Here is a 12,563-nt window from a genome sequence, read left to right as displayed (position 1 = left end):
TGCGCAAGGAAGAGCCGAAGGAAAGGCGGCGGACAAAAGTTGTGCATAAAACAGGAAACGGAAACACATCAGCGTGGCGGAAGTCAAAAAGTCGTCACATTCACATAACAATGATGGCAGCCATCGCATCCTTCTGCTCCTTTTGCTCCTGCTGCTCCTTCTGATTTCATTGTTTTGCCTTTTTTTAGCGCACATGTGGGTGGTTGCCATGACGTAACAACATTTATGGCGTAAAGTAAGTAACGTAATAATGTCGCCAACAGTTACCAAAAAAGGCAGAAAAAGCTAAAAGGGGAAAACACTGGCCGACAATGGCTGCCCCCATTTTTTTTTTGTTATCCTTCGGCGACCAGAATAACTCGCTTTCTGTCTGGCCCGCCGCTTCAGCTGCTCCTGCTGTTGTTGTCATCGTTGTCACTGTCTTTTTGTCGTTGTCAGGAATTCATTTGGAAAATTAATAAAAATATATACACAGCAGCAGCTTTCTGCGGGCGCTTTAAGGGGCGCGGATTAAAGAGCTCCCCAATTAACCTTAACAAACAGGACCTCTACTGTAATATATAAATAATTTTTTCGCATTTATTTTATATTTATTTTACATTTCATTTTTGCATCATTAAAAGAACTCACTTAAAAAGACCTCTACAAATATGGTAATAAGTAACTGACACTTACTACAGATTAGGTGTTTCCCATCACTTAAGTCATTTTCCCTAAGTGCCTGTTCATCAAAAGTTCGAACCCCTGCCCAAGGCATCATTAATGGCAAACAATCTGATAGACATTATGCACCCCGCACCCGAAAAAAAGCAAACAATTCAAATTTCTGCCGGCATTATCTGCTTCGGGAGGAAATCCATCCAATTGGGGCGCAATTTTTCAATTTCCCATGAAACGCATATTTGGAATACAATTCGATTAGAAATGCTTTGCTTTTCGAAATAATAAATTAAATTTTTTCCACCGCCGCACCCCACGCAAATTTCCAATGCCATTAACACCATCTAGCCCCTGGTTTTTATTTATTTTATTTTGTTTTCTTCTGCGGGCCTCGCGGGGTGCAAAAGGTTGCGAAATTGCGACTTGTTGGGGAATTCCTGCGGCAGCGGTCTGGAAAAAAAGGGAAAAACGCGGGGGGAATCAATTTCCTGCAAAACAGAATCCTTAGAGCCTGCGAGGGCTTTTCTTAAAATAACAAAATTACTTTCCGCATGCAGGCCAAGTCAAGCCCAACCGAGTCGCTCCGATCCGATCCGATCCGAGCGGAATGCCATTGACAACCATTAATCATGGACGCCTGTCAGGGCGGGTCGCCATCCCGGGGGTGGAAAGTGGGTGGATACTCGGGTGTGGGTGTGGGTGTGGATCTGGATGTGGGTGTGGGTATGGGTGTGGGTGGGGTGTCTGCCGATTGTCCTGCACTGCGATGTTGATACTTTTTTCCTTTCCTTTAAACTCTGCCTTCTGTGGAACATGCTAATGCCTGCCACTGGGGCTCAAGTCATGCTCTCGGCTTCCAGCCACGCCCAGCTGCGAAAATTGACAAGCCAGCCGAGTGCGTTGTGTGACATGACACTTGCCAAGGACCAAGGACCAACGACCAACGACCAGCAACCGGGTACAGGCACCAGGAATTGGAATAGGAACAGGACCAAGGACCAAGGACCAAGGACCGAGGAACGAGGACCTGACGTGGGCGTGGGCGTGTGCCCGGCCAAGTCGGAGGCGTTCAGGGGAAGTCAGGTTATGTATGCCATCATTAGACGTGGTCCGTTTGCCACGCCCGTGCTGTTGCAAATTGGCAGCTCGGCAATGGACGACCATCATGTCATGTGACAAGATCTGGCACACGGAGGCGGAGGGGTAATCGGAAAGTGAATACCGTGACAAAAATACAGGAAATTTAAATGTTAGTATCACAATTGCCAAATATCATATCAAATATCATCAGAAATTTTAATTCTTTAAAAATGGTTTTAAATATTGTTGAATAGTTCAAAACAATTTGTTGCCATTTTAATACTACAAAGGAAAAAGAGGCTACGTTAAGAAAAAAGCAACTAAAGCAATTTAATTTCCATTTTATGTAGTTAATTCAAAAATAAGGTTTAATATAACTTTTTTAATACAACCGCTATCCATACTAAGTAATCTATATAAGATATTTTCTCACTGTGCACTTCGCCAGCCCCTCATGTTGATGGCAAGTCAAAGTTCAATGCGAAATGCCAAAATTTCGATTGCCAAGATGCAAAAGGCAGGATGTAGGGGGCGGAGTAGGCTGGGACATTGTCTAATTGCTCACTTTATGGGCATTGAAAGGAAAAGGGGGGCTTTGTTGGAGGCTTTAGAGGGGGCAGAGGTTGCGGGTAAGGGGTGGTGCAATGTCATAAAGTGCAAACGCCCCGCCCCCGAAAATCCAACAACGAAAATTGCGAAATGCGCGCTGAAACTGTGATTTGTGTGTGCAGCCGATACTTGACATGCATTTTCAATTTAAAGGCCAGCACCTCGGCCACGCCCCCTACCTTTGGCAGGACATCTCCTGGCCAATAATGAATTCCATTCGTTTTGTCTGTAGCCTCTCCTCCACCACCACCACTCCCACTCCAACCACCACTCTTACTCCCATTTCCATCCTCTCCTGCTGTTCATTTATGCAATTGCAAATGCATTTCGTCCTGGGCACAAGTTGCGAGTCCTTGGCCAGGAAACGTGACAGAACAGCGGGCAGGGAATCCGAATCCCCCTTTTCCATCCCGGCAACGATAAAACTTTATGCACTGCAAAACGGGAGCAAGGAGCAAAGTAGCAAGGAGCTGCGGACCCAGCTTTGACATTTCAAGTGGACCCCATCCTCGGAAGCGCCATCAGAATAGTTTTAATAATGCACAAGACGACGGCCAACGAGTGAGTCCGGTCTGCAGCATAAAATCCAGGACATACGAGCAGGACTTTCCAGCACAAAATGGTGAAGGAGCAGGAAAACAAGGGGGCCAGATAAGACCCGGCACAAGTAACTGAAAGAAATAAAAGAACCAGAGGAACAAACATGAAAATTCAATGCAACTTTGTCTATTCGATGTCAAAATGAATACTCTTGCATTATTTATGTCGGCGCATTTGTTTGTCCAACTACAACCGATAACGAAGGACGAGGAATGGTCTGATAGGTTGAAAAGGATGGCAAAGGCAGAGGCAGCCGTTGAGTGAGCATACAAATTGCTAGGCATACTGAAGGCTTAAAGCTTATAACATTTTCTCCTTAAACTAGCATTAAAAGAGTTTAGAAGACTGTAAATGGTACTCAGTTTGATATATAGATGGCGCCTCTGGTGATCTTTGGCAAAATCATTGCATACTTCTGGGCTTTAATACAAAAATTTGTAGATCGATGAATTTATTTTTTATATTAATTAAATTTCAGCAACTAACAAATTTATATATTTTTAAAATGTTTAAATATGTTGTTAGTTATAAAATGACTTAGTTTAGATTAGTTGTGCTAAAAATATCGTGTTTGGAATACCTTAACACGTCTTTTTCTTAAATGTTCCAGACAACTGAGATTCCACCCCCTTTTAAACACCTATAAGTATTTTTTTATGCCGCCTTCCTGTCAAGTGTCCACCTCAGATGCCCGGCAAATGCCAAAGTTATTGTGGAACAGCCATAAAGATATGTTGGCTCAAGTGGATGTTGCTGTGCTGAGCTCAAGAGGACACTCCACCGACCAGGACATGTGTATGCGAACAGAACCACTCGAAAGTCTTTAGCCAGACGCTAAAGAGCTGCTCACTCAGCGAAATAAAGGTTTAAATTTTAGTACAAGTTGTCAACATCAGAAATGCTGACAAATTTACTATTTTTCTTAAGTGTTCAAGAGAAATATATAAATAAATTGATATGTCTGGCATGCTTAATAAAAACTGGTTTTAATATAAACAAATACTTGTGTATAATAAAAGCTAGTACAGGAGGATAACAATCCTTACTTCTTTAACCACTCCGCTCCACAAACTTAAATTTAAAGGGAATATTCGGTTGCACGAAGAACTTCGCCTTAAAGGCATTTTCGATGGGATAGTCGAAGCCGATCTGGAAATTCCTCACCAACCTGGCAATGGCTATCTCCAGCATCATGTCCACGATCCGCTTGCCAGCACAAGCTCTTGGCCCAAAACCAAAGGGCAAATACATGAAGGGAGTGGCAGTATCGCCCACCAGGTGGGAATTCGAGTTCGATTCATCGCGCAGCCATCGCTCGGGTATAAATTCCCGCACCTTGGGCACAAACTGCTCCATGTTGGCCATCTGGTAATTGGCTGCCGTGCCCACATCCGTTCCGGCCACCACTCTGTATCCACTGAGGACCACATCGTGCGGCATTCGGCGAAGAGTTCCCGGACCTATGGGATACATGCGAATACCCTCCTTGATGCAGGCCCGTAAATAGGGCATGTTTCTCATGTTTTCCATGGTCAAAGGTGAGTCCTTGTTAGGCAATATTTCCCTGATCTCCTCCAGAAGTCGAGCCTGTTTGTCAGGGTTCTTGGACAGACTCAGCAGAATTCCAGCGAGGGAAACTAGAGTCTGCGGAGAAAAGGATTTTTATTTTAAATTGACTGATTAAGCCTTTTAATATATCTCTAATTAAAATATATTAATTCAGTAAAAAAAACTCACCGGATCTGCTCCAGCGAACAGCAAGTCCATGGCTATAATCACAGCTGTTTGACGATCGAAGCGGGCCAACTTCTCCAACAGGCTTTTTTCCAAACCGATCTCCGTGGGTTTTCCAGCTTTTGCGTCCTCCTCGATCCTCTTCAGAGCATTCTCAATGTGGAAATAGCAAAAGTCCGTAATGGTATCCAACGAACGCATCAGTTTCTTAAAACTTGGTATTGGGAAATACTTCCAAAAAGCCGGCATCATGTCCAGTTGGAAACCCAACTCAACCACATCCTGCAGGGCAGCTATCAACGTTTGAACTTCCTTATTATTACGTTGGTCTCCCAACAGACCAAGATGTGTATTCAATGCGACGGAGCAAATCGATTCGATAACCAAATGGCGAATGTCCACGGCAAAATCATCTGGCATCTCTTGGGTAGCAGGATTTCGAATAGAGCGGATGCTAAAGATAAATTGAGGATGTCAATATATCATATTATAAAACCACTTTACTTGCCGTTCCAGAAACTCATCACTGATTTGCAGCAAATTCTTCATATAAAGCTTGGCATTTCGGGGCTGCAATAGAATTGGGTTAACTGCAGTTCGCATCTTTCCCCATTCAGGACCATTTCTAAAGGTATAAGAAAATATTTTAAATTATAAACTGGAATCCTGAAATCATTTATTTTACTTACCCTGAGGTGAGACCATCGTAGCCATCGAATATCTCTCGCCTGTGGACCTTTTTGAAATAGTCCATTACCTCGAAGCTCCTTCTATGCGGATACTGACCCTCATTTCGGAAAACAATTTCATAGTCCTGGGGATTCATGGTGAGCACCATATCGGTTCCTGCAACACTGGGCATCCGAAAGATACTGCCATATTGACGGTTCATATCGAGAAACATTTCGTGAACCGGTAAGTTCTTATAGCGACCTGAAGAGAAAAATTATATTAGAAGATCGGCGGCTCTCCAAATATCTCGTAAAGAGATAATACTGGAGAGCTTTTCTTTCACTTACCGCCCGGCAGAAAAGCTCGTATCAATTGCAATTTGCTTGGTCCCGGAATATCAGCATAGGGTTTCGCCTCCTCCAATCTCATCGTAGAGGTCTTTAAAAAATAATCATTATTATTCACACAACTTGCATACGTTTTTGTAATATTTAAAACTCACCTTATGGGCCAACCCTCTATGTTGTTGGTAGATCTGCCTCGCGATCTGTTTGTTTGCATTCCATTGCTTTGACAACATATTGCCGACTAAAATGTTCTCCCATTTTTCGATTAGAAAACTTTCTTGATTAATTCTCATTAAGTGAGCTTTGCCAAGCTTTTAGTTCGCTCTTTTGCTCTGCGGGTGAATTTTTGATTAATTTTGTTTATGTTTTTTATGCTTTTTGTTTTGGTCTCAGTTGTTTGGTACTCTTTGGTGGCTTATTTCGTCGAAAAGATAACGAAACTTGTAGAATAACTTTTTGTGATGTCATAATTTGAATATTTTATTTTTACATACATATGTATTTCATTATTTTCTTTTACTACAGTAAGGGAATACATTTTCATATTTTATTGATTTGTTTACTATAGTGATATTTACAAAAATTTGCACTTTTTAAGTTAAAAACTTTTTAAGTTTATAAAACCGTAGATCTAAAAAAAATAATACTGGTATTAAAATAATAAATACTAAATAATAATAAAACATGTAAAGCAACTTTTCAATGTATTGACTTGAACCTCTTTTTGAAGAACCCCTTCCATGTATTACGTATACGCTCCGTGGACTCTTTGGGGACTTTAAACCATTGCCCTAACTTAACGGAGCCAGTCAGAAATTTAAGCCTGTCACTAACACACACACAGAGGACAACACCCAGACAAAAGCAATATCAGCAGTGACAGAAAATCTATATAGACGGCCCAGACTGACGGCTATAATAAAATCGATTTTTTATGTTTTTGGCAACTGACAAGGACGCGTCGCAGCGATGGGTCGCGTCTCGACCAGCGGCCCATAAATATATCCTTACACACACCCACACACACACAAGCAGAGAAACCCAGTCACACACACAGAGACACTCACACACACACACACAAACACAGAGAGACAACTGATGATGGGCATACAAAAGTTGACCTCGACTTTGAGCTGTCAAAGCCAGCTAACTAAACTGACCTAAACCAACAAAAATCGACTTTTGCAGCCTAAACACAAAGCCTGAGGATGACAGGCCGGAAAAAAGGGGGCGTGGCATTGGGTGGGGGGTGTTAAAATACAAAATATCAGCATGACCCAATGATTTCCGGCTGGGAGTGAAAATGAAACCTGTTGGAGCGGCGAGCTGTTGGCAATATAAACAAATTCAATTTGACAGCTGACAGCGACGGCGGTTCACACACACAGAGAAAAAGAGAGAGTACCACACACACACACACACACTCAGACAGAGAGAAAGCAACAAACACACACACATACACAGAGAGTAACAAACAAAAGCCGCAAGTAATAAACTTTTACGATCTGTTTTACGGCCACGCGGCACGTGCAACTAGGCCCAGGATATTTGGTGAAAAGGGGCCAGTGTGGCGGGGGGGAGGGGTTTGGTTGCAACATAAATTTAATGAAGCTAAAAGCGAGTCGCAACAACAATGCAGACAACCCACACACAACACACACACACAGGAAGAAAGGGAGGAAAGAGCGGTTCACATGCTGAAGCGGAGTTTCAATGGAGGCTGGGCAATAAAAATAAAATAAAAGTAAATTGTTCAAGGCCAGCCATATTTTATGTTATTATTTTACAAATAGCGGGCACCGTTCAAGGGAGGAGTTCGGAATAGAAAACCGTTGAAGGAAAAGGGATAAAAAGAAAGGGAATGGAGAAACTAAAACGCTTGAATTTTTTGTATACACAAAGCAAAATACAATTTCAACTTTAATAGGAATTTTGAAGCCAGAATTAAATCAGGAACCTGGCTTTTAAACTCCGTTTTACTTAACGTATCTGTGAATTTTTCTAGGACTTAAAATTAGACCCAACTTAAAGTATAATAAAATATGTATATTCCAGCTGCTGCTTAATATAAATACACTATTTCAAAGTTTTTAATAAAATGCTCCTTGTTTTCCAATGTACAGAACAAAGTCTTACCTTTTGAAATAATGGGGCTTAAGTATTTTTCTCATTATTATATTTCTCTTTTATAAATTGTAATCTATTTTTCATTGAAATTTGGCTCCATATTCAAAAGTTATTTGTCAAGTTAGTTGAAGTCATAAAGTCCAAATATATTTTATATTTCCCTATTATTCCCTAGTAATTATTTTACGAAGTGATTTTTTTAAGTCAAACCATTAGTATTGTCACACATATGTACACACATATGATGAAAAGAAGATTTATTTATACGATTTAAAATACACTTAAACTGTATAGCTTTCGGCTTTAAACGCCAAAATAACCTTTTTAATAAAGGTTATCTGATCATATTTTTCCCCTCAGTGCACAGATTTTGACATTGTTTTGCAGCGAAAATCGAACAAATTTCGCCGCATGACTTCGCCCAAAAAAAAAAAAACAAAATAAAGGGGGATGCTAGTCAAATTCTGGACCTTCCCCGCCCCCTTTTAGTGTTGTTGTGTCTGCGACACAAAAACGTCAGAAGCACTCACCGAGAGCATTCGCCGCTGTCCTTGCCGCAAATGCCATTGATGGATGATGCGCCTGCCCACTCGACCATTCACCCACTCGGCCGCCCACTTAGCCACCCAGCCACCCACTCTGGCACACGATTCTGGATTTCACCCCCGTCGGAGGGCAAAAATAAAAACACTAAAACCTGCAATTTGTATGGAATACATCAGCAGCAGCCAACGAAAGTGGACGCAAACGTTGGCCAGAAAGAGGCGGCATTATGTGAGTCCTGAATCCTGAGTCCTGAGCCCTGAGTTCCGGGTCCTGGGCGCCCCCAGTTCTGAGTTATAGAAGGCCATAACCTGCACACGCCCGCCCTCTCTCTTTCTCGCCGCTATATCGCTCTCTTTTCAGCGCGCTTTATGATTGCCAGACATAAATAAGCGGAAAAAGCACCCCGATGTGTGGGTGTCCCGTGTCCAAAGTGCACTTCCCGTGTCCCTTTCGGCGAGTGTTTCACCTGCCTGGGAAAAGTCTCGGGAAAACTACCGCCAGCGAGTCCTTTTCGGAGTCCTGCACTCCTTTTTTTCGCCCCGCGCTGTCATCGCCGCCGACAGCTGGATAAATGTGTATCTATGCGAGATGGTCCTGTCCCTCGTCCGCCGCTTTCCGCCTTTTCCTTTTCAGCTCCTGGATGTACTCGGCTCATCTCCGTCCTTGTCTCCCGTCTGCGCATCTTCCCTTCGGCGAGATGGTGTGCGTGTTCTGAGCCAAAGTAGCAATTCATCATAGAAAATGGCGGAAGTAAGCTTCCCTTTGTGGGGTTGCACTGTGCGAGTATGCGTGAGTATGTGAGAGTGTATGTGAGTGGGTGTTACGCACTCGACGACTGGGACTTCAATTAAGACCGGAGAGTGCCATAAGATAATGGGGCCCAAAATGAAACTTAAATACGATATTCGTAATAGTCTTACATCCTAAAAACTAGGTTTTAAACAAATCACAAATCAATATTGAATTGTTTTAGATCACAATCTAACTTATCATGATGCTAATGTCTTTTAATACTAAAAAAAGAAAACAAGAAGTGTTCAATCTTAAATAAATAATTAATCCATTTTTTTTTTAAAGAGAAACCTATATATATATTAAATATTTTACTTGGGGACTTTATTAAATAAATGAATAATCTAAGATAATACAGAATATATAGTACATTTTCCATAGTCAAAGAGCCATGTCTAAACCAATTCTTCTCAAATAGATGCAACAAAAACATTTATTTCCGTTTAACTACTTGAGCAAAAAACCATTTAATTCAAGCCAAATTAAATTAGGAACTTCCGTCTTAATTTTAATGGGCATTTTACTCCACATATATCTGTCAATTAATACCAATTCGAATCCAGCATCTTAGCACATTCCACCATCTCCATCTCAACCAAGCAGGCGAGTAGAACTAAAACTAGAGCAATCAAATGTCACTTTGCACACACTCAAATGTTATGGCCCCATCTCAAGATGCCACATGCCCCAGCCATTTGCAGCTACATGAAAAACGCATCTTCCATCCAGTTAATGGGCCACCAACAACACACTATTCTGTACTATACTATCCTACTTGGCCAGGTTTTACAGCCTCGAGAACTCAAGGATCCAAGGAGAAACGGCGGGCCAAAGGCCAAACTCATCAAGTTTGGCTTAAGAGGCGGGCATTTAGTTAATTTTAAATGCTGATTAGAGCACTTTACAGCGGGCGAACGGGGGAATCCCCGAAGTGAAGTGCTCCAGAGACCCAAATGTTCGCAGCATATGTGGGAGTAACTTATAATTTTATTATCATTACCAGCGGCGAGTGTCTTATCAGCAGAGTTTTACGAGGGTCATGTTCGGCTCTTACTCTTAGCCCTTCCAAATGAAAATAAACTGTGGCTTAAAATGTTTACGATGCGTTGACGACATCGTCATCGTCATCATAATCATTATCATTATCATCATTGTCATGGGCGAGGGTCTGTGTTTATGTCCTTTTTATGCGCTTTTTATGCGCCATTCCTAACCTCGATTTAATTGTTTAGCCGGTGACAATCATTACCCCCAACATATGTACCAGACAGTGGCTGAGTTTTACGACTCCAAGGAGCTGTCAATTTGATGTCCTCAGTGCCATTGACAACCCATCGCATAGCAACGCATCGCATCGCCCACCCATCCTAATAAAAACATGAAGATTACGCTTTATGGCCAGGGCGAACTCAACTCAACTCGACGCAACTCAACGGAAGTTGTAAAACACTCAAGTGTAATGATGCCAGAGCTTTGCATCCGCCGAGCCGACACTCTTTTGGGTGTGAAAACTAACGCCAGGATTTCCCTCTGCCGGCAGAAGGACTCTCGTTTTACGACTCTCGAATTTTACGATGATAACATCTTCGATGCATCCCAGTCGCTTATTATTTTTCTATTACATTACAATTTACAGCGTTTGATGAGTGATTTTACGATCATTAAATGGAATCAGATTTGTCATTTGCCGTGTTAAATAAAGCGCAAAATTTACAGGTTGTGTCATACTGTGTTGTCGTAAAATTTGGCCAAAACCAAAACCAAAACCAGAACCATTGAGCTATTTGTGCTGTTTCTTTTTATGGCCAGACTGTTGGCCCACAAAATGCCATCCCTGATCCCTTTTGTGGCTGCCGTGGAAGGTGTAAAAATGTTCCGCCATTACTATCATTGTTTTTACTGCCCATCTTACGACCCTGTCTGGAGGACTCTGTCTTGAGAGTCTCTGTTTTGGCTGTTTATTCAAGCGCGAAAATGGATTTGTTTTTTACGACTTGATTATTATGACTCCCGACTGCGTTTGATTACAAATATTATACCAGCAAACGGCTTTACTCCTGGTCTTTGTGGCATTTCCTTTTTTTCAATCCTGCTCACTGAGCTCGTAAATGGTTTTGGTTTTTTGATTTTGTCGAGCAATTTGTTGCTTATGTTTATTAATGAGCAATCATTCGGTGCAGGCGAAAATAATCCAACACGATATGGAATTTCCTTACTTGATCCACCAGCCACAAATAGTTGACTTAAGTTTTTAGTGTCCCCGAATATTTTCTTGATTAAATTCCAGCCCCCACCCGCAATCTCTTCCGTTCCATCAGTCGCCAGGACAATGGAGATGCTGCATAAAGAAACAATTTTCCCTGGCAGCAGGGAAATGTGCAATAAAATAAAATTAAATCTGCAATTTTGAGGTTTTTCTATTGCCCATAAAAAGTGTCTGCATTTGTGTCTGGCTTTTCTTGGCTTTTCTTTGAGGGTCCGAGGCCGGGGCTCTGCATTTTCCATTGCATTTACCTTTGACCCACCTAAATGGCAGCCATGCAAAAGCACGAGCTTGATTAAAATTGAAACAACTTGTGAGAGTCTTTGGTTTTTTTGCGGTGGCAGTGACAAAGCCATTGTCTCGGCGTGTCAAAGCACGTATTATGGCAGATTTCCCACAAATTAAGCTCAATTGTTGTGGCGATTTTTTGTTTGTTAAGATGAGTTTCCTAGGAACCCGCAGAAATGGTTTTTCATTTAGAATTTAGTATGGAAATGTTGTCAAAAATGAAAAAAATGAATGTATAATGTTCTAAAGAATTGACACTCGTTTAATACTTTAAAGACATTTAAATGGCAATCGTTTATTTAAATATTTATCTGGCTGTTTTCCCCCATCTAATCGATGCAAATTCAGCTCGAATGGCATGAAGGAAAGCTAAGCCACGCTGCCTCGCATAATTCGGCATGAAAATTCCAAATTCAAATAGCTAATTCAAATTTGTTCACGCTGATAAAACCGAAAAGGATGCCAAAGTGAGGGAGTGGAAATTTCTTGGGCTTATCAGCAGGGAGACAAAGGCTTGGGCCCCGGATGAGTGATGGGCTCTGTCTCAACGGCCGCGAGCTAGAAGAGCTGGTATGCCACGGCCCACCTAGCAGATAAGATTACCTAACCCTCGGATTCAACCCCTCGTCCTGCGAGAGGACTCCCCGCTGGCAGTTCCAATGAAAAATGAGTTAATTAAAGCCACGTTCTGAATGCCAAGGCGATCAAATTCATTTGGCAAACTTTACCCCTCAGATAAAACTGTAAAATGCTAAACATTCAAATTCCTTGTTGTTGCCGCCGCTGTCCAAGGCGCTTATTAAATCAAGTTAATAACTTTTAGAGCCGCAATAAAAGTGTCAAAG

The 12,563-nt window shown here is 41.8% G+C and overlaps 1 protein-coding gene across 1 annotated transcript; it reads right to left on the bottom strand.

Annotated features, from left to right (window-relative positions):
* Positions 1 to 3,919: 3,919 nt before the first annotated feature.
* Positions 3,920 to 5,935, bottom strand: LOC108043736 (probable cytochrome P450 12e1, mitochondrial). The gene is made up of 6 exons (XM_044459061.1): positions 5,858 to 5,935; positions 5,703 to 5,793; positions 5,373 to 5,616; positions 5,192 to 5,308; positions 4,687 to 5,137; positions 3,920 to 4,593 (listed from the first exon to the last, which is right to left on the bottom strand). Exons 1-6 carry the CDS (start codon positions 5,933 to 5,935, stop codon positions 4,000 to 4,002), a joined length of 1,575 nt encoding a protein of 524 aa, XP_044314996.1. The 3' UTR covers positions 3,920 to 3,999.
* Positions 5,936 to 12,563: the final 6,628 nt, after the last annotated feature.

Source organism: Drosophila rhopaloa, unplaced genomic scaffold (genome assembly GCF_018152115.1).
Source record: "Drosophila rhopaloa isolate 14029-0021.01 unplaced genomic scaffold, ASM1815211v1 contig_178, whole genome shotgun sequence".
Lineage (NCBI taxonomy): Eukaryota > Metazoa > Arthropoda > Insecta > Diptera > Drosophilidae > Drosophila > Drosophila rhopaloa.
This window is presented reverse-complemented; position numbering and strand designations above follow the sequence as displayed.